Source organism: Calypte anna, chromosome 1, assembly GCF_003957555.1.
Source record: "Calypte anna isolate BGI_N300 chromosome 1, bCalAnn1_v1.p, whole genome shotgun sequence".
NCBI lineage: Eukaryota > Metazoa > Chordata > Aves > Apodiformes > Trochilidae > Calypte > Calypte anna.
In genome coordinates, this window is record NC_044244.1 from 180,164,465 (window position 1) to 180,187,973 (window position 23,509).

General features: G+C 36.7%; 1 protein-coding gene across 1 annotated transcript in view; it reads left to right on the forward strand.

The window, feature by feature from the left end:
* MICU2 (mitochondrial calcium uptake 2) overlaps nt 1-23,509 on the forward strand; it is a 138,381-nt gene that overhangs the window by 105,043 nt on the left and 9,829 nt on the right. Inside the window, exons 5-8 of the mRNA XM_030452337.1 lie at nt 1,046-1,093; nt 5,193-5,275; nt 10,293-10,355; nt 19,324-19,421. Of these exons, the coding sequence (XP_030308197.1) occupies nt 1,046-1,093; nt 5,193-5,275; nt 10,293-10,355; nt 19,324-19,421 (292 nt within the window). The remainder of the gene's footprint in view (nt 1-1,045; nt 1,094-5,192; nt 5,276-10,292; nt 10,356-19,323; nt 19,422-23,509) is intronic.

Genomic DNA, 23,509 nt, shown 5'->3' on the forward strand with positions numbered 1-23,509 from the left:
CACAATTTGAGGTCAAATACAAATGCTGTTGGCTCGGCATAGCAATTTATCAGAAATTAATTGTTTATCACTGAAGCCTAAGTGGATTCCTTATCTATAAATTAACTGAATATAAATTATAAAAATAGTTTATCTTTCCAGAGATAGGCATGTTTGAACTTAATTATTTCAAGCAGCTTCAGCATTATACAATGTTTAGCTCAGAAGTTAAAAGTAGCTCAGTTATTTTGAAAAGTAATTTATAAAAAAGCCCTTTGCATTTTTTTTCTCCAAATGTTATTGCAGGGCAGATGGTTCAGATTCTGTTGTTTAACCACCCTCGTTATGCACTCTCTATCTTTAGCTCCTGTGTTCTATTTTGACACTATCACATCTTTGTGTTTGTTCAGGCTTTTCACTTAAGGCGGTATTTCAAAGGAAAACACTGGAATTTTCCTTCTAAAGGGGGGAAAATACTTTCACCTTGTAGAAAGGACATGTTCCTATTTAAAAAAAAATAAAAATAATAATAACAAAACTGAAGCCTCCTCTTGGCACAGGGCCCAGCAGTGCTATCAGCAAAATCTAGCAGCTTGGCAGCTTTGCGTGTTGCCATGCTCCCCTTGAGAATTAGAGGGAAGCTGTTCCCCACCTATCCAAGCCTGCCAAAGGATGCAGGACTTTGATCCTTCAGGGTAATGTTAGAGTAGTTCTCCTCCCGGCTACTAAATGTGCCAAAGTGTGTTTAATTTATTTGCTTTTTATGTAAACATAGAATGTTTTCAGTGAGAATCCAAAGATTTAGTGTAGACCTTTTATTAATACCAAATAAACCTTACTTTCTTGATTAGACATGAACATTGATAAGTCTCTGGATAGGGAATTTTACTTTGAGAGCACTAAAACAGAAGTAAAACCTTTATTAAATAATAGTAATGTAGCTTACTTTAATAACCTATTTGATATGATGTTAAACTATGTTTTTTATATTTATAAGATTTGATCTTTTAAGTCTTACTGCAAGTTTTGGGGTTTTTTGCAAGTCATTTTTTAACTCTTGTTTCAGGGTTGATATCTTATGCAGAGTACCTATTTTTGCTGACAATCCTTACAAGTAAGTATTACATATTTGAAATACATATGCATACTCAGCTACTAACAGGTTTCCAGGAACTTTTTCTGATATTTTTTAACTTCTAAATTTCTAAATCATAGCAGAAGGTAAAGTTGTATTGTATATAGAGTACTAAGGCATTCATTTTAATGGATATAACTTTAAATTATTGCAGTGTACTTCCATAAGGTCATCATTGGTCCATAGCAGTATTTCAAAAATCTTTTTCATCCCTGCATCATGGGATCAGTAAAGTTTTTCAAGAGAGTTTGAGGGAGGGGAGGTATTGGTTACAGAACTGCATAATAAGGGGATGAAAAACAGTGGGAGAAGATAAATAATTTGCCTTCTGGATTTTTAGTAATTTTAGAAAATGAGATATTAACATTATAGATCATGAAGTGGGGTAAAAAGCTATTGTGGTGTCTGAAAGGTTCTTTCCTCTTCTTTGTGTGTTTATATAGGCAATGGATGATATACATAAACAGGAGGCTTCTGCACTGCCTTTTTGTTTGGCTTTTTAATCTTTTTTTTTTTCTCTGCTACTTTTTACTTTATTTCCTCCATGTATTTGGCATGTATTTCTACCACCCTCTTGCTTTCTTCCTTTTTCTCTGTCAGACACAGCATTTTGGTTTGTATGTGGAAGTGATCTTGGATTTTCTGGGTTTCTTCACTCATAGTTACACTGTGCTTGCTGCCTCCCTGTGCTGTTCTGAGGAAGCATAGGTGATGCTGGAAAATAAAACCTAAAATAAGACATGCAATGAGTGTTGAGACCCATAGATGAGGGTGAAGTTGTCCATGTGTATGTCCATGTATTGATCCACATGCAGTTCTGATTGACTGACTTACATAGGTCCAACGCTTCAAGCAAGGAATGAAAGCAAGCATAGCAGATTTTGTGGGGAAAGGAGAGAAGGAAGCAGTCATTATTATCCCAGTGGACTGTAGATTTTTGAGCCTTATAACTTCCATGCCTACAAGGTCCATGGCATGGACTTAAACAAATTAACAAATTTTCCTTGCTCTGGAAGTCCATTCTGTCATGGTGTCGTAAGAAGAAGTAGTGTTGGTCTCCAGAGTCCAATTCTTCACAATGACTGTCAGTACACACCTCTCACACAGTTTAGGGAGGCATTTCAAAACTTGAGTCATTTCTAAGCAGAACTGCATCAGTTCCCATGAAGAGCTTCAATGGGTACACACAACGAGTTACACAGTATGTATAAATTAATACAACCTTTTTACCATAAAGACTTAGTGTTCTGCCAGCTGTTACAGTGTTACAGACAACTTGAACACAAGTTAAAACACATGTTCAAATGCTTTTTAAAATCAAAATTAATATGAGAGTCTAACCCAGTCAGAAAGGTGATTTTTAAATATTTGTTGCAACTCAAAGAGAGGGATTTTTTTAAAGTGCTACCACATTATAAGTTCAGAAGAATACCTTAATTAAAGCTGCAGAAATAGGTGCTAAAGATTCTATTTCTTCAACAATTAGTGGCAGCTGAAAGTAAATTTATGCTGATTTTTATTGGCTGAAACAATGAGAAAACTGAAGCAGTATCAGAGAAAGTTGCTACACTTCTCAAGACAATCAACAATATTTTCCACAGAATTTATATAGAAATGTATTGGACTGTAGAAACAAAGGCACCCTTTGATACAGGATAAAATGTAGTGCTAATTAATGCCTTTGCTTTGGCTCTACAGAGGGTTATCAGATTAATCATTCAGAAAGCAAATGTAAAGAAGTGCTTGTGCCTCTGTCTTTCCCTAACAAGTATCCCATGCCAGTCAGCTCCTAGTTACATAACCTCTCTTTCTCACTAGTAAAAAATGTGAAATTTCTTAAAGCAGGCACTAATATTGGAATGACTTCTTCTAAGTCACCAACAGACCAATAGGTAAACAGAGTCACCAGTTTTCCAGAATTCCAGTTTCAGGGTACGGATGACCTGATCATGCACCATCTTTAACAATGAACTTAAAAATATAATTTTGCTGCAGACAAAGGCTTTATTTTGTCCCCTGTGGTCCCCTTTACTATTTCCTGTGTGCCTTGCATCACAGGAAAAGTGCTCTTTTTCCTCCAGTGCTGTTCTGAATTTTATTTCCAGCAATTGGTTAATGAAGCTTCTGGTGAAGGTGCCCAGAAACTGCAATTGTCACCTTGACTCAAAGCTTCATTTGGATTTGGCAGTCACACAAGTTGACAACTTAGTCAATGTGGGAGTGGTTGCAGGGGAAGCACTGAAGTCTAACCTGCACTCTCAGCTAAGATGAAGCTCTTCTGTCCAGATTTTGGAATTTTGCCTGATTCTAATTAAATACAAATATATCTGAGCTAGTCTTTGAACTATGCTTATTTTACTAACACATACCTTTGGGGTTACATCATATCAGATAAGTATGTCATCTCTGAAAAGTATAAGCAGCTTTAGGTCCTATATTTTCAGTAACAGCTCTCTTATCTGGAAATTGCAGCACAGATGGTATGAACTACCATTAAATACATCAATTCTTTTTATTCTCCAAATATGTTATAGGATAGGTTTTTCTTGCTTTTGTTGTAGAAACACAAATTTAGTATGTGGCATTTCCATGGGAATGACACCAGTTTGGACTATTAAAATCCAGTTCCTGGTGTTAAAGGGCCCTCCTATGCAGATTCCAGTGGTACTTATAAAATATCCCCGCATCACAAGGTTGCTCCATAGAGAACATTAGTTGGCTACTGAAGGTGTAATTTCTAAAATGTAAAAATACTACTTTATATTTAACCATCTTGTTATCCCTTAAAAGGAAAGGGATATTTCTTTAATTTGGTCCTTTTGCAGAAATATTCTCTTAAAAAAAAATTAAGACTGGAACTTTACGGGATGGATCAGAAAGAATGTATTTCTACAAGAAAAACTCTGAAGAAATTAAGAGTTTTTTAGACATAATGCCTCACTGCCCTCGGGAGTCCAACACCATTCTTGGAAACCTGAACATATTCTAGAGACCATAAGCTGCCATGGCTTTCATATTAATGCCTGACTTGACTGGGTTGTGGAATTGATTCACCTACTCCAAAAATTACTGGGATAAGTCCTTGCTACTGCAGTGAACTGTAACTACATATCAGCAGCATGCTGCTCCTGTGTGGGCTTGCTAATGAGCAAGGCCACCTCTTGTAAGCAAAGTAGGATCAGGAAATTGTGGGAAGGAGTTCAAAACACACTGTGTTTTTATAGTGCCTGCAAGACTCAGAACTCATTACATTTTTTGTGTTGAAAAGAAACACCCACTCAGTGAGGGAAGTGTAAGGCAAAATGGTGTGAAATGCCTGAAAAAAAATCATCTTGATGGGAGTCACACAAAACCTGCTTTTGTCCAGAAAGTCCAGAAAAAGTGTCCTATTACTTTTCAGCAACATTTGAGGACATTGCTTAGGGAGGGAGGGGAAGGAATGGGGAAAAAAAAAAAAAGAAAAAAGGCCTAGGGGTAACTCAGAGGGAGCAGGAGCCAGGAAAGCTGCCCGGAATTACAGGATCAGTCTGTTTGCTGGGGAAGACCAGGGAAGGCTGCAGATACTGGGATACAGGGATGCATGCAAGTACCTGAGGAGTACTCTACCTCTTTCACACCATTTGGGGATAATTATTGGTTTCTCAAGGCACTTGCCAGTCTTCTCACCTGAAAAGGAGCTCTAAAAAACAAGGCAGAGCTAGACTGCAGGAGGGCCATAGGATTATGGAGACATCTGTAGAGAATGTCTGTGACCAGGACAGCAAGACGTTTCACAGGCATAGGGATCAGCAGTGCTGTATATACAGGTATACACATATATACGTGTATGTATAGGCATGGCTGTACCTAGGCACTGCTGGCATTTCTTGCTTTGTCATTGCATTAATTATCCCTTAAAATAGTAGTGAAATGGTGCTGTAAAAGTTTACCTCTATTGGAGGAGCTACACACAGTTTACTGGAACTCTAGTATACAGTCATAACAATGGAGAACTGAACCATAGGCAATATTCCTCTTGCTTTGCATATTTAAGTATGTGTGTGTGTTTACCATCAAGATCTTTTGCAATTTGTTTTAGAACCCCAGACTGGATTGCAGATTGCCTTTAAAATGTTGGATGTAGATGGCAATGAACAACTTGAAAAGAAAGAATTTGTGAAGGTATGTGTATTTATATGCATACTAATGATTCCATGGCTTATATTTGTTAAATGAACATTCTTTAAAATTTTCAAGCCAATTTTTAAGTCCAGTCTGTGCTCACACAGTTACTAAAATAATTTATACAGAAGGAGCACATGCTAAAGCATTGCTGTAGCAGTACTTTTTATATGTGAATCCACTTTTATCACAGAATCACAGGAAGTTAGGGGTTGGAAGATCATCAAGTCCAACCCCCCTGCCAGAGCAGGGTCACCTAAGCAGGTAACACAGGAACATGTCCAGGTGGGGTCTGAATGTCTCCAGAGAAGGAGACTTCAAAACCTCCCTGGGCAGCCTGTGCCAGTGCTCTGTCACCCTCACAGTAAACAATTTTTAATTTTTTTATGTTAGTATTTATTATTTTTATAAAAATTTGGATTTTATTTTTATAAATGTTACCCTTGACTTGTATCTAAATATCTGTTACTGGGTACATAGGACCTGGTGTACATCCCTTAATCCCATGAGGTAATTTAAATAATTGTCTGTAGAAGTCCTGTTTGTTAAATATTTCTAATAATTTTTAATTCACCATCCTCATTTGTTTTTTATTAATTTTGTTTGCTGTTACACATTTTTTTTTTACCAATTTGCACTTTAAAAGGTAACAGCAGTATTTCCTATTATTTTATGTAAAATAAGAGGGAGAAAGGCAGGTGCTTAAAAACGAAGAAAATCTTGCTCTGATGTTTCAAAGAATAGTCTTAATTATATAGCTTATTCAACTTCTAAGTATTTAACAGGAGACTGTTAACAAGACTTCCTGTCAGAAGTCAAGTGTAAAATTAACAAATGCAGTTTTAATAGACTCAGCTTAATACAGATCATTCATATTGAAGGTGACTAGGGAGACAATTTTATAAGAAACTGAAATGGCTACTAAAATGCAAATTATTTTCTCTCATTAGGATAAAGTTAAAGATGATCATTAATACAACAGTTCTAGAGAACTATAGAATCTAGAACTTACAAAGATGCTCCTGTGTTAGAGAAAATAAAAAAATGTATTTACTTGTACTTTCCTAGCCTTAAACTATGAATTAGTGATATAAAAGCTGTTAGCATGTCCTTTGCACTGATAGACATTTTTTCAGTGGATTTTCTCTTAGTAGGATTACAGTTGATGAGTTGTACTTAATTATACTTTTTAAATATTTTCAGTACTTTTTGACTTAGTAGTACTGTTTGAAAATTATACTTGAAATTAGACTGGTTCCTAAGACAGTGTTCCCAGAAACCCCAGACTGAACAGAGACCTTGCTCTCATTTGTTGATATGCAAAATCTTTTAAGATTGAAGAATTTGCTGTTAAAATGTTTACTATTCTGCTGATTAAAAAGAAATCAAATTCTAACTAAAACCTTTGTTTTTAACCCACTAAACCTGGTACAATCCTAGTGAATTGTTATTGGAGTAGCACAAGTGAACACGTGCAGCCTGCAGTGCCTCTGCACCCGAACGCCCTGTTAGCAGTAGTTCCTTTAAATAGTTACTGTGTCAGCTAAGCAAATAAGGAGATTCTTGCCAAAATACAGCACAATTCTCTTTGGAAGAGATACACTATGTCATATATTTAATGTCCATTACTCCTTTCAAGTAATTCTAATCAAATCAGCCAATATGAACACCACAAAGTCACTGAAGTAGAAGTGAAAATAGACAAAATATATATAATATATACAAACTGTAAGTGTAAGTATACAAACTATATATATACATATATTGCTGTAGAAGCAATCAAATTTGTTTCAGAGTATATCAAAGTTATTCTAGTTAGGTTGTTATTTGGCATTTCCGTTATGGACTGTATTGATAAACTCATATGGAGTGGTAAAATAAACCCATATAAATTGCAGTGTCAACTCACAAGAGTCATTAAATTCAAGGAAGTCCCACTCAAGAAAGAGAGAAGGGGGACAAGTGGATTCTACAGTCCAAGTCCTTAGTGCCTGCAGCACCTGATGGAGATACAGGCTGTTCAGTCCTGTATGGATCAGACACCAGAGGAGCATGAGATGCAGGATTTCCCAGTAGATTTGGTACTCTTTGCTAACATAAACTAATGTTCAGGAAAGGAGATCTTGAACATGAGGAGATCTCTCTCCATGTTTTGAAGGCACTTATCTTGCCCTCCATAGCCTTTCAATTTCTGTGCATGTTTTCCTCCTTTCCAGTAGGAGTTCTCTCTCCTTCCTACTTTTTTTTTTATGTAAGCCAGTCTGTTTTCAGTTTCTGCTTCACCCATGTTTTAGTGGTAAACATTCACAATACAAGAGACATGTCAGTATCAGGGCCCAGAATCACAGCAGTCTCTATTTTGAGGTAGGCATCCACAAGTATTTGTTGGTTTGCCCTGCAACTCCAGGGGGGAAGATGTGGTAAAAATGGTGAGTTCACAGATGTTCGTTGTCCTCCTTTAATCAGCCCCTGCCAGACTGCAAAGAATTGTTTCTCGGAGCCATATGGGGACAATAAGATTCTTCTGTGAACTCTGCACTTCCCAGACATTCATGTGAGACTTAGTGATGGAGACTTTCAGACACGTGCACATAATAACCCATGCACATTAATCTGAGACCCATCAAGAGCAAGGCTAGCAAAGATCCCAAAATCTCTAGCAAGTGAGGAATTTCCCTAACTCTGTCCTAATTAAAGATTTCTAAGTAACATTAATGACAGTTCAAAGGTTAATTTTGGTAGCACATGAAAAAGCTATGAGATCTAGACTTTCTAAATAGGTTGTCTTTATGCACTTGTCCTGGACAGCAGATACCACAAAAAACTTGTAGAGGTTCTTCTGAGGCTGAGTAAACCACCACCTGGCACTGTCAGAATTGTGGTGGTTTGGTACTGAACACCCTCTGCAGTCCTAGCACACTTATGAACAGTCACTTCTCTGAAATAACTGGAAGATGCAAAATCACCTTTTTTTGTTTGTTTATTTGGATTTTTTGTTAAGATTGATGTAGCCTTTCTGCCAGCTCTTGTCTTCTTCAGAAAAGATTACTTCTTAGTGTGTCTTCAGTAAAGAGGCATCAGATGCACATAATAGGTTACATTATCCATTAGGTTTCATTTGCAACTAGTAACTTCCAGTGACAAACAGATATAAATATTAAAGATAGATAAATGTAGCAGTTGATATTAGATAAATGTAGCAGTTGATATTAGAATATCTCAGGGGCAGAATTCTCCCTCTGTGAGTAGCTCCTCCACTGTGCTGGAAAAAATCTGCAAACTACTGGAAATAGTCTCAAGCACTGTAAGGATGTGTAAGAGAACAATAAACGAAATCTTCCAGAACACTTGTGAAAAAAATTGTACTATGTTTGCGTGTTCTTTAATAGTCTCTGCAGATTTTTTAAGAGTCATTGAAAAATAAAATCCAAAAGATAAAATCTTACTCCCTCCTGTTTGGAAAGTGTTTTCAGTTCTATGTCTTGTGTGTGAAGAAAGATGGGTTTTATCAGGTAAGAAAAAATGTGATTTTTCAGTGAGAATATGAATGAACAGGTTTGGTTTTATCCAGAGCTCTATATTGTGATTTTGCCATGAATAAATTGACAATGCTTTTACTGTCCTAGTCAGTTTTTTGTAAAGCATCAAAAATCACAATAATTTGGGAAAACTTCAAGGAACTGGTACTGTTTAATTGTCTTACTGTATTTTGATAAATGCTACCAAGGCATGGCACTTTAAAAATAGAGGGTAACTATCCTGAGGAAATAAAAAACTGAGGCTATTAAAAAAACAAACAAACCAACCAGGTGAATTAGTCAAAAATTGAAGGCTAAGGGAAGACCATTGGTGACACAGTTAGCAGTTTTTTCCTATTTACTACTTACAAGCCCATAATGCCTCCCTAAGCATCATTTTTTAAAATGCTCAGAGAGAAAACAGTTTGAATGCACAGTTTGAAAACCATACAAGATAAAAGCCAAGCAAATTTGGGCATGGATTTTTCCCCAGTTTTAATTGAAGAGGTGAGGAATCCCTCAAATGTTTGAGGAGCAAAGCAGGAGCTTAGAAAACCCTGAGTTTTAAAATCATCTCTCCCAAAGTGTCCAAATCCAGAGTGCTCAGTGTAAGTCTGTATCTCTACCTGAAATGTAATAAGTTCCCTGTTCTTTCATTTTTGCTGTCCTGTTGAGGATTCATACAAATACCTGTGAAAGGTAGGTGTACCTTGTGCTATGTTAAGTCACTCATTCTTGTGGCAATGTTGATTTACCAAGCTAACATACAGTCAAAAAAACCTTGGAGCTGAAATGTGCTTGAGATGCTGCAAATTAATGCAATTTCTGTAATATCTTAAAAGTCTACCAGGGACGGTGAAAATTGTATTTTAAAATGTGATCCTTTTAAGTTCTTGTAAAAATCTTCTTAGCTAATAACATATTCAAGATTCATTTATTTGTGTGATGAAGAAGCAACTGAGACCACATTTTGCTTAATGCCAGTTCTGAAAATATGTTTGCTTATTTAATTGAATTACTCTTTGTTGTTAGTTGTAGAGTACTTCATTTGAACAGGCATGTTTTTATGTCCAGAAGATCGTGTCTGAAGCAGAACTATATAGGAGAACAGCATGAAAATCACAGGAAAATTTTTATTTCCTGAGTGATCCTTGGATGTTATACCCCTGAGTTTCAAAATCCTGTGGAGTCAATGCTAAGATTCTAGAGGAAGAAAATCTCTAAAAATAAAGCAAGCAGTAGGTTGCAAGAGGTGGAGTAATATGCTCTGCTTGGATATATTAACCACAATAAATAAGACAATCCTGGGAAAAAAGTGTGCCTGAATAGCAGAATATCCTTCAGTATGCAAATATTTTGTCATGATGATAGCAACATGCAGAAAAACAATGATTTTATCATTTGGAAAAGGTAAAATTAATAAAAGTTTCTGAAAAAAGGAGACTCATGTAAGACCAAATTTGTAATTTTTTTTTTTTTTAATGTTTTAACTAATACAGCTACAGAAAATCATTGGGAAGGAAGATGATTTGAAAACAGATGGAGAAGAAACAGTATTTCAGGTATGAAATACAGATACATTTCTTAACAAAACCTTTGTCATGTTCCCCATGAACCTTATTATTTTTTTCAGAGTGTTTAGGTAAGTATATAAGCATCAGTATTAATGCTCTAATTAAATCAAACTGCATGATTTGTCAACTATTTTCTTACTGGGAATGAAAAATGCTTGTCATTTCTGATTCTCCTGGTGAAATTATTGCAATTAATGAATTACTGTGTGATCACTCTTATTTAGTGTCTGTAGCCTCTGTTTCAACTTAGGAAAAACTTAGGAAGAATTCTGTATCACTGTGTGAGAAAAGTTGGCTTTCCAAATAAAAACTTATACCTTAAGCTTACTTCAATGCTGCTGTTGCAGTAATATCAGCTTATTCTGAGGTGTTTTGGAATGTAATTGCTGTCATGGAGGTGACAAAGGCAAGGATCTTTAGTTAATTAGGTCCACTTCTGGAAATAAAGGGCTTAGATGCAGACCTGAAGAAGAAGCAGTCATAGAGTATGATCTTCCAACTGGGTCAGCCCTTTCACTGCAGACCATAAGCATATGGCAGATACAGCTCATCATGAAAGGAGGAGGTAAATTCCTGCTCTCTTCTGGCTATTGTCCCCTAAATCCTGCCAGTGTAACCTAACTTCTTCTCCAAGTGGAGTCTGCTAGCAGCCATCTCTCTTCAGTCTCTATTTAGCACATTTGCAAGATATTTTGTGGCTTGGATGAGATTGAATGAAACTGAAGACAAAGCAGGGGAAATCCTTAAGTACTGAAAACATCTCAGAGGAAGCTGATGAAGCAGGTCAAAGGAAGTACAAATGGATTACCTCCAGCTATTACTAGGAGGTGCTGCTTACATCAGCAGCACTGCTTTTGTTATCTGCTTAAATTGGATAGTGTAGCTGAAGGATATTTTTCTCACCCCAAACTTGCTTTCAGTTGTAGAAGTGAAAATGGGTAATTAAGCAGTGTCTGCCTGTGTTGGAAGCATTCAATGAGAAACCCACACAGGGCTCTGCTTTATAAACCTATCATGCATCATCAGTTTCTACATAGAGTTGATCCAGGTCGTGTTCTTTACTTTTTCCCCTGCCTGGGGAAAAAATGGAAGTAGCTGCATTGCTACGACCTTTAATGTTTAGTAGACATAAGCAAAAACTGTCTTGTGATGCATAAAGGTTTTGCTCCCTCAATATGCATCCAGAATTCAGTTAAAAATTTGTTTGACTGACTAATAACCATCTCTTTTCTTGCATCTTTTCATCAGTCAGCAGATTAAAATAGCTAGGATTAATAGGGTTGTCTGCTCCTCAAAACCAATTTCAATTGAGACTTAACTGCCATGACAGTGAAAGAAAAAGGATCTTTATTCTGCATGAATGCACAGCTATAGTATAAAATTTCCAGAGAAACTTTGATACAGTTGGACAGATTTAGTTATAGACACATAAGCTTCTTGAGATCTAATTAAATACCAGAGCCTGAATGTCTCTATTTTGGTTTTTTTCTTGCTTTGAATATTGTCTTCAGTATTCTCCATTGAGAAAAATCTGAGGTTATTGTAACCAGAAAATATTATTTAATACGGTTTCTTAGCAGATTATAAATGCAATTATAGCCTGTTCAAAAGAAGAATTAAATAGCTTTGAGGAGTACAGATATCTTGAAATTCTTCTGGACTCTATATTTCTATTGAATGAAGTTCAAATTATTACTTTTCTTCTAATTTTTTTTTTCTTTCCTCAATCTTTGTCTCACAAAAGAAGTTGACTAGCTTTATAAGCAGTGAATCTAACTACACAGTGTAGTCAATACATATGTTTTTACCCCTTGTTTTTAGTATTTATGGCAGTTATATATTACTTTGTATATTTAGTTGTATATTATTCGTATATGTTTTGTATATATAATTGTATATTAGTTCTTTCAAAGTAATTCAAGTCTCTGATATAAAATAGAAAATGTCACTGACTTACAAAAATAATGTTTAAATTGTTGTCTGCAACTTTATTTAACCACCAGATATACCCAGGTGTGTTCCCTGTCCAGTATGTAGACAGAGGTGTCATTCATTTATTGTGTGGAAATACCACTTAATACTCATCAAGATACTCTATCAGGGAAAGAAAAAGCAGTACACTTGCCATGCTCCCAGTGTGTTTATATCTCTGCCTTTATTACTGAGACTTTGACTTATACATCTAAAATTCAGAATTTCACCACTTAGTAATTGCCCTCAAATGGAAGTTTAATGAACTTCATTATACAGATAAATATATTTCAATTCAATATTTCAATATTTCAATTCTTTTTCCAGTATTGTAATTGATGCTGAAAGAAAAGCCAAAAAAAAAAATAAAATATGCCGAGCCTTAGCCAACTCAGACTTTTGCTGACTTTTGCAGAGCAGACAATCTGTTTTACTCATGGCACAGGCATGCACACAGTGAAGGAGAGGTGCAAGCAGATTTAGGAGACAGGCAACCTGGCTTATTCTAACCAGACTGGAGAAAGTGGTGCAGAAGTCAAGAGAGGCAGTGACTGTCTCGCCTCCCTAGCACCACTGTTCTGCTTCAGGTGGGACATCCAGCTGAGCATTTGACCATGCTTCACAGAAGAGCCAAGGCTCTTTCTTCTTGCTTGTAAGTAATGTAGAGTGTTACAGGAAAGTGCATAAGCCAGAAGAGTTTGGTGTGTTTTGAAAAAGGTGTTGCCCAGTGAACAGCACTAGTTGCTTCTGTATTGATGCCCTGAGTTCCTTAAAAAGGTACTCTTAGTAGTGATACATGTGTGAGCATCCTGGTACTGAAAATAATGCTAATAGCTTCAGGTATCTACTCTACAGCTCCGTTGTTTAGATCAGGGACTTTCCTCTTCAGGTTTAGATTTATGAGTTATCAAGTAGTTTCAAGGCCTGTAATTTACTATGTTTTTAACTTAGAAGTTAATTTTAGCTACTGTTAGCAAAGGAATAACAGTACAGAATATTCTGTATTTGTTCTTAAAATGGAATCCATATTGGGAAATAATGTTTGCATTTGTCTCATTTCCAAATAGTTAAACATATGCTTCTCATATAAAGTATTTCATTTACACGTTTTTAAAACACACTTAACTAGTTCTTGGTTTTTCTATCAATTCTTTTTTTATCAATTTATCAATTTTTTAGCAAATATTCTCTTTTTGTAATAAAGTTCAGTCAGACTATAAACAGTGTAGTTCTAGACCCATACATGGATACTTTTGTGTATTTTTACTTTGTTGATTGTGTGTCTGTTGTTTTAACCTGTTCACTTTTTTTTCCTTCATTATTCCTTTTGTTACCATTTACCTGGTCATCACAGTTTTCACTTAGACCTTCAGACACTGCAGCATAGTGATGCATCTCCTCAGCCACAGACTCTGTGGGCCATCATAACCTGGCCATCTCTAATTAATTTAAAGTTTTCTTGCCATAGCTTCTCAGTCTGTAGAGCCCAGAGTCTACAATAGCTACAGACTGCATAAACTAGAGGGGGAAAGATGGTGCTTGACAGCTATGCTATCTTCTAGTGGAGAAATACTCTGAAAAGAGAGGCAGCATATTGAATTTTGCAAGGAGCTGGGCCAAAACTAAAATTAATATCCCTCCTCAAGAGAGTATGTCATTAGTCTTGTCATCTCTCAGTTCATACAGAATGGACATTTTTTACCGTGACTTATCTTCTGCAGCATAAATGTGAACATTTTGCATCAGCAGATTAACATTTAATTCTGTTGAAAAGCTTTTAGATACTTTAAACCATGGAGTATTGCAATATTCCTGCATAATTTAAAAGAAGCTTTCCAGGCAGGTAAACCCCATAAAGAACCAAGCCATGTGGCATCAAAATACATTACTAAAAAACTGCTGGGCTATTTTTTACCTCATGGACAAGGAAAATATTTTCTTTTTCCACATGATCTGATGACTTTATAATCTCAAGAGAGGCAAAGAAATGTGTGTTCAGACATCTTTCTAGGTACCTGTTTTGCTAGTACATTGAATTTGGCTTTGACAGCAAAACCCTTTCCCCTGAGGAGTCACTCTGGAAGCCTGTTGTGGTCACTGTAGCATTGCAAGGGTGTGTGAGGCAAGGCCACCCCTTCAGTCTCAGCTACTTAACCTAGTCTGAAGTGCTTTAAATTACATAGCTAGAGAAGCCAGATAGCAGTGTGGGCTCCTGACAGGGCAGGGAAAACATGATTTGGCTTTGCTCTAACAGCTCCAGCCCTTGATTCAGAACAGTGAGAATCTGGTCATGGTCTCTGAAGGCTACCTAGTGCAATTGCTTGTAAAATTAATTGGAATAAACTGGAAATGTTGCAAACGAGCATGCTTACTTGGCATTTTGTGATAACAAAGACTCACCTGGCAACCTGAACGTGGATTACCTGAAAAATAGAATAGAAAAGGAGTCACTTTTAGTGCTGAGATCAAGGTTTAGACATGCTGAGAATGGGTGTGCTCTGCCTTTGAGACCAAGTCTACATTAATCAAATGAGTGTGCTACCCTGAACATCATACCTCCTGAGGGTGTCCTTATTATGAATTCTCTACTTTTCACAGAAATTAATATTTTTAAAGTGTGGTGTGACAGGAAAGCAGGGCCTGAATTCTTGTGAGGTGCTATCCCAAGCAATGTTTAGGTCACCTGACTGGGAAACCATTTTCATTCTGTACCTTCTCATAAGCTGATGAACCATAGGTCACACACTGAAAGCTGAGGACATCTACGAATGTCCTATGAATCTTCCTTGCTAAAGGCTTTTATGGTACAGCATAGCAATTCTGTGACATTAGCTGTTGTCAAAAAACAGCTAATCCCCAGGTAATGGGAGTGTTGGATGTTCTTGAATGCTGGGTTACAAGTTCTTTATTGCTTGGAAAATGCTCCATCAGATTTTTTCTCAGATATTGCCTGTTATATACCCTGTAGAAAAAAAATGTGCACAGTTTATCCTGTTTATACAAGACCAGATGTATTCTTGAATCCTACCTTGTAAGAAAGTGGCTTGCAAAACAATAACATTTTTTAGTATGGATTTACATAGAATCATAGAATGGTTTGGATTGGAAGGGACCTTAAAGACCACCTAGTTCCAACCCCCTGCATGGGGAGGAACACCTCCCACTAGACAAGATTGCTCAGAGCTCCATCCAACATGGCCTTGAACACTTCCAGGGAGGGATCATCCACAACTTCCCTGTGCAACCTCTGCCAGAGTCTCAACATGCTTAAGCCAAAGAATTTCTTCCTGCAATCTAACCTGAATCTACTCACAGTTTAGAGCCATTACCCTTTGTCCTGTCACTACATGCCCCAGTAAAACATCCCTCCCCAGCTTTTCTGTGGGCACCCCTCAGGTATTGGAAGGCTGTGGAGCCTCCTCTTCTCCAGGCTGAACAACCCCAACTTCGTCAGCCTGTCTTCATAGGGAAGGTGCTCCAGCCCTCTGATCATACTTGGGGCCCTCCTCTGGACTTAACTTAAAGAGCTCTACATCTTTCCAGTGTTGGGTACTCCAGAACTGGAGTAATCTAGGTGGAGTCTCAGGAGGGCTAAATAGAGGGGAAGAATCACATGATTAAAGGTGATTCATCATAAAATGATCCATTGTTGATTCCATTGTATCCATTTGTCTGGGATCTGCTTAAAAAGACTGCTTTGAAGATACAGATCTGATCTCACTGTCTTGCCTGTTCACAGTTCTTTTGACTAGCTGTACTTGGCAGGATTAATTTTGCATATGGTTATATCTTTTAAACCTTCTTCCCATAACTGAATTGTGGAATATATCCCAATGTTTTGGAGACTCTCAAAATGACAGAAATTATGCTCTTGAGCAGTGTTTGGGGCTAGGCTGCTTAGACTGAAGTCTGCATTGCCTCCAGAGATGCCTACCATGACTGACCTGGCAACTGAAAAAGACCATTTCAGAGAAGTGGACTTAGAAAAAACTTCAAAGATTTAGTTATAACTTTGGAAAGATGTGGGGCATCTGTAGCAAACAGAAACTAAATTTTTGTTTTCCTTGACCCTCCTATCTTTTATACCCCTGTTTTTCATATATTGCTCTCCTTCTATCGTAACAAAAAATTTCAATCCAAAATATGTATTACTTTTACAAGTGCTATTGAAACAAGACATTGCACAGCAAATACCATCTCACAGGAAGCAAGTAAGAGAACAAGGGGCATATTACAGATTTTAATCATCATGAATGCTTTCCAGTCATGCCCAAGGCAAATTCTGCCATGGAACGTGGTAAGAATCTAGAGACAGTAAGTCTATTAACATTTCAGATTAATTTAAAAAATCAGTTAGGTACATTATTCTGAAAATCTTGTCTCACTGAGTGATAAGTTTCTTCTCTGTAGCACTTGTTGCTACTTGTTGTAGTATCAGGTCCTAAATGTCAAAAGCTCAGTGGAGAGTTAGAGGATTAGGTCTGTGCCATGATTCAATGTTTGCATCATCAGGCTTCTATGTTAGTCTTTGTAACACAATAAGGAAATAAATGGTGTGTTATCTGATCTTGCTTAAAAAGGAATAATTGCATAATTTAACACTTAATGGTGCTTTTGAACAGTGTACAAGGGGTAGATTGCACTAGGAACATAGGTCTCTCTAATGTAGGTACACATGTTCATTAGTTCATAGAGACTTGGTCTTTAGGATTCTTTGCATGAACCAGTGGTCCCAGGAGGATGTCTGACCTCCCCAGTTGAGAAACATGTCTGGGCCCCATCCAGTGCTTGTATCAAGATAAAACTCAGAACATCACCACCCCTCCTCAGCTTTCTATAAAGCACACAGCCTAGAGAGGGTGCTGTGCTGCACCCTCCCCAGACTGAAGCCACCAGATACACCCGAATATGAACTTTCCTCAATTTAGGTTGTAGTTCTGTGACTCAAAGCTACCAGAGTGGTCCATTTTACAGTACCAGGATTTAGGTTACCATGTCATCCTCATTGCCAAGAGAGACATTCCAAACATAAGTTATTCTCCTACCTAAGCTCAGGAGGGTGAGGTGTTGGAAATACTAATAGAGCTCTCATTATCTTCTACAAAGATTTGTTGTGTTGGTACTAATTTATACAGTTCAGCAGCAAAAGCTCCTAATGATTCTGTGGACAAAAAGGAATTATGTACTAACATGTACTTTATTTAATAGCATTAGCTCTAGGAAAAGCAAATTTTTTTTTTTATTTTACCCTTAAGCAGTAGTCTCTGTGGTCTCCTATTGCATATTCTGTTTTAAAGAAATGGACTGTTCTGTAGTTTTCAAATACATTTAACTCTCACTAACATAGTGTTTGGATGTCTGCCAATTCCACTTTGGAATTTCAACTGATAAAGAGGGTAGCCAAAAAGTAGGTGCATATTTGTTATAAATCCAGGGATAGGCTTTGTCATCTTAGATAAGATGAAACGGGTATTGTTTGTATATCTTGTTCTAGCTTAAAACTACAGAAACATGAAAAAAGCTTTTTCTGTCACAGCCTTAGTTCTCCTTAGAAGGTTATTTTAAAACTTATTTTTTCCAGGTTGTTTTCAGTGCAACACTGGTTTTAATGTAGTGTAATTAAATTGGCAGCATTAAATTGTGTGATCATGAGTTCAGTATTCAAAATTACATCAGCAAATTTATTTCTTTCATTTTTAAAGTCTCCTTTAAACATGTAAGCAAAAAAACCCACAAAAAGGTTTGTCTCTCATTGCATTGAGAAATATGTGGGTTCTTTGTTTCTTAGAAAACTTTGCATTCTGCTATGAGTACTTTGGGTTTAAAATTCAAAGAAGCATAAATGTATGTTAGACTTTCTACTTTTTAAAAAAAGCATATACTAATGTTTATGCATCAGTCTTCACAGTAATCTGAAGTGTTTAAACTTTGGAAGGATGGATCTTGTGGGCATTTAAGTGTACTTTGCCTGCAGTTAAATGATAAAGTTCAGTAAGTACAGTTTGCATGTAGCTTGAAAAGTTTTTTTCTAGGTTCACTCATAGATAACTCATAGTACTGGCATTTAGTGAATTGTATTTTGCAGTAGAAATGAGGAATGTTAGCTCTTTAACTATAAAATAACTGCATCACATATGCAGTAAGCATGAAACAGTGAACTAATGGAACTTGTTATTGATGATGCTGAAAGCTAAATAACCATTAGTATTAAATCTTATGAATAGACTCTTGTCTTTCATCTTACCTCTTCAACCAGATAAAAGACACAGAGGCTATTTAGATGTCATAAGAATAGTTTGTTGAAATCCCTCCAGACTTACAAAAAAAAGAAAAAATCTCTCTTCATGTTGCTTAGTGGTCTTTTGCATTCAAAGAAATGCCAATGTGCTAGTGCTGAAAGAAGAACAGAAATCCAGCATTATATGTGGTTTTAGGCTTGCTAAAAATGATGTTGAGTTGAAATAATGTGCATCCTTCTTCTGCAGGAATCTCTTCATCAGATAGACAATTCACAAGAAGCCTTGCAAAACCTTATTATGAGCACTGTAAATGTTTGTGTTTTTCTAGTTTTCTTACGCTGTCATGAATGTCTTTAAATGGCTGTAACAAATTAGAAATACACAAAAAAATTTTACAAAGGTGTTAACTTTATTTAAAGCTTCTGTTCACGGCAACAAAGCTTTTTAAAGGTTTAACTAGCAACTTTCTCAGTTCTTAATCAAATACACCAAAGGTGCCTGTAAATTGTACTCATCTTTCATACAGACTATTTAGAAACAGAGCATATAATATACACTGTTACCAGTTATGTGAAAGAATTATTCAGCTCTGAGATCCTGCATAATAGCTTTGGGAACAGTAATTACATTGCAAGTATCTCTTCTGAAATTCTAGTTCAAATAACTATATCCAGATTTGTTGTGAATAAATATTAATAATCATAGAATGCTTAATAATTAATCACACTTTTTGTTTTGTTTTATAGGAAGCAGAATCAGAAAGCTGTAGTGCTGATACCACATTGCTGGTACATTTCTTCGGAAAACAAGGAAAGGAAAAACTTCGCTATTCTGAGTTTTTCAGGTATTTTCCTACTAGACAAGCCTAAGAGCAACCAGTCCTGTTCCTACCCCCTCTACTTTGCACCAACACTGGCATTAACCTGCCCACACACTGGACTGATTTACAAAGTTAAGCAATCAAACAGGAGATTATTCATGATTTTGCATTATTAAATTTCTAGTTTAGCTTCTGGGGTCCGCTGTCTGCGGGAGGAGGTGGACACCAAGGTAACTCCAAAGCACAAATGGGCCAGGAGGTCGTGAGGATTGAGACCACCATTCTTGGCAGCTGATTGATAGCATTCTTTAAGATAGTATTAATAGGTATTTTTCTTTCTCTTTATCAAATTTAAAAATTAAAAAAAAAAGGAATTGCCTATCAATTAAAATTATTTCTGAGCTGATACTCCTCTCCCCATTACATCTCTCATGTAGGCTACAGGCAACTTCTCTGCTTGCTTCGAATTCCAACTTCAGTTAAAACTTTACCTGTGCATTTTCCTTTACCTTTTGAACTACTTTTGCAATAGGACTACACAGATATTTTGTAGCATTTTTGTCAGAACTGAGAATTGATTCAGATGGTAAACACCACATAGGACTGGAACTGGAGTGGAATACCAAGTAGCCATTACTCCTCAGATAATAGAGTTTTGTCTATTGGACTGTAACCGTTGCAAAATCAGAAGTTAATAGAAAGTTCTAAGGCTGGTTTAGGGAACTGTTCAGTTTATATGTCATCTACATGTGAGAAAGATGGTGTAATCCTGGTTTACATCAGAGCAGGATGTTCTGTGTTGCATTTGCATGAGGTGCTTTCTTCCAGTCTTTTATTTAGTAAGGATGATCATCCTTACAGAATTGCAACTTAACTGGTTAACTTTGTTCATTTGGAGGTCAATATCTGATGTTCATATGAACTCCAGCCATATCATGCTATGTGAACTTGGGCCCAGAATCCAAATGCGGTCTTTCTTTGAGATAAAGGGAAGTGCCTAAATACCTATGTGACTCTTGACTCACGTCTCATAGCACAGAGAGATCTTCAAGAGAAGATTATCTTCATCAGTATTACCCCTAGTGCAAAAATAATCAGTAGTTTACAGACTGCAAAAAAAATTGGGATATAATATGTTTTACTTCAGTTTATGTTCAGAAGCAGAGAATCTGTGTCAGCCTTCTTAAAAATTAATGTTGTTGCAGTCAATGGAAGTTTGGGGAAAGACACAGTAGAAAAGGAAGAGGGGCAATTTTTCTAACACTAAAAAGTGTGCAGCTTCACTGGCTCTGGCACACACTTGTCTTCAAATAAACAACCTTTCTCTTTTGAAGACCTTGACTCAGTAGGAATCTAAGTGAGTAAAATAAGTTTGAGATGCCTCCAGCTCCCCGTTCTGTAAATACCATGATCCTCTCAATGAAACAAAAGACAGAGAGCACAGTAAAAGGTTGTGTTTGCATATACAGTGTAAACTGAAAAGCCTCTGGTTTTAGATAAAATCCTACACTGACCCAATGAGGCATGACATTGATGAAACTATGTACCTACTACATTCAGAACACGTAGGTTAAAGACCTTTGCCTACCACACAGACAGAGGCCTGTAATCAAAATCAAACTCCCACATCTTGCTCTTAAAATTTGTGGGATAAGTGTAAGGTTTAATGCAGGTAATTTTTCAACAGTGGCAGTTATGTTTTGTAGAGCTGGAATGTGGCTCTTTATCACCGTGTAGACACTCCATCTCAGCTGCAACATGACAGTGAGGTTTGTTTAACACACAGAGAGGTGAATAAAAGGATCACTGTCTTTTAACCTGTGTGAAGATATCACCTTTCACATTATTTTATTTGCAAGTACATCAAGCACATCATTTCTAGGTTTCTATTGTTCAGAGAAAATGTGATTTCTATCTGATGGCCTCTCATAACATTTTACCTTACGCGGAAAGCTATTGTTGGCTGTTTGATCAAAGTGCCAGGCTGTTTTTACAAGAGATGACTGATGAGCTGTACAGACATAGATCATTGTCAAAAGCAGAAAATAATGATCACAAATGCTTTTATCATTTTCCAAGTTCTTGCCTAGAAAGCTTTTCCATTGATCAGTGCAGTACCTAGTAGAAACTAGGGCTGATTAGGTTTGATTAGGACACACTGAAACTTGTCACATTAGTTAAATACACAGATATTGCTGTGCTGTAGGAAAAAAGGCAGGAATGCTTTCTTGGTGATATTTCACTGTACTTACATAGTAACTCAGGAAGCTTAGACTAATCTTTATACCTCATTACTTATTTATATTTTCCTCATCCTTCCTCCTTTTCATTTTGTCTGATGTTAAAAAAAATCCTTTTGTAAGTGTGCAACCATCTGTATCTTCACCTGATCCACATGTGCACCAGTGATGTCCAATCCTTTTAGCCCTCAGTCAAAACATATAAGATACCTTGCACAGCCACACTCAATATGTCAGGGCAATTAATTTTCCCTGTTCTTCTTTCTTTGCACTCAGGTGGCACAAGGAAAGTGGAAACTGTCTGTGTCTCTTCAGGCAATGTGGAGAATCACTCTTGCTCTCCCCTGACTGCCCCAAACACAGGAGGCACACTGATTATAGGGAGGGGAAATGGTTAAGCACGTTGTGCTCCATCTGTCTCCACCTGGTGCATGGTTCTTTGGAAATCATAGCTAGGTGTTACCACAAGGACAGTTCTCAGGCTGGTTTTTGCTGGACATAAGGAATGAGACTACTAAACAGTATCAGATCACTTTTTACCTCTTCTTGGTCTGCTGGAGCATGACAGTAAAGAAGTACCCTTTTCATAGGCATTTTGTGACACAAGTCAAGTCTTTTCTCACTGCCCTGCAGACCCTAGTCAAAACAGCAACTAAAACTGTTCCTTTTCATTCTTTGCTTAAAAGTAGTGGTGGGACTCCTGCGTTGTTCTGTAGGGGTTGCTTGGAAGCAGTCTAGGAAGCACACCATCCTATGTCTTCCCCATAGTAACAGGGTGGGTTCACAGATCTTAAGAGACAAGGAGCACATGTTCAGCTCCAGATCACCACACGATTTCTTGCCAGTTGTATTGTCCTAACCAAGGACAGTATTATAATTACTAATAATAATTCACAACTTCAAAAGCAAGAGCTTGTTTCTCTGACAAAATTTAGGAAGTTTAAATAGTTACGGAGTATATTTACGTACCTCACTAGTACAGGTGGTTCTTCCTCATCAAATGCAGCTGGAGTCATTATTCTCCTCTATCAGTTTAAGAAAACATAGATTGTGCAGCAAACCTAAAATCATTTAACAAAGAAGGGTAAATTTAAAGCAAGAACCTATAACCAGGTGAGATTTTTTTCTTAGAAGACCTGAACAAATTTCTCTTTCAGACAACCACCACTCAGTTTTACACATCAACAATGAAGTCATCTTCTAATACCAGGTCCCATGTTACAAAATATCACATCTCAAATATGAAGTTAGAAGTTCTTTGGAATACCAGGCTTTTTTTTCTTGTGACTAGCAGTTTCCCCTGGTTTTTGAGACACAGATAAGTTTTAATCTTTCCTTCCAAAAAATATTTCATTTGTGCCTTATTTTCCAGATACATTGTATGTAGTATTTTTTATTCTGAGTAGAAAACTATTTCATTTTCTAGGTATAGCAAATATTTCTTCTTGACAGCCACTGTTTGGTTTTTTTTTTTCCTCAGAAAGTCCCTTACTGATCTTGTTTAAGTATGTCTAATCCCAAATAAAAGAGGAGACAGTAATTCACTCCCTAAACAGTTTACGACTGCTATTACTTTTTTCTCTAATCTGTCCCCAAGCAAGTTTAAATCTCTCACAATCTCCTTGAAGGAAAGAAGAAAAGAAAAAGTGCAGAGTATGGAAAGAATATTCAAAAAATATCGTTATTTTCTTTTTTTCCTGGGATGACTTACAAAAATATACTTCGCAGCATGGTTAAACGATGGGCATCTTTTAATCATAGCAGGAAAATTGCTTTGAAATCCAGCTTATGGCATTTTCGTATCTGTTTTGTTGCTTTCAATTTTCTCCTCAGTTAATGGAATTTTGCATCAGAAATGTTCTGTAGTTACAG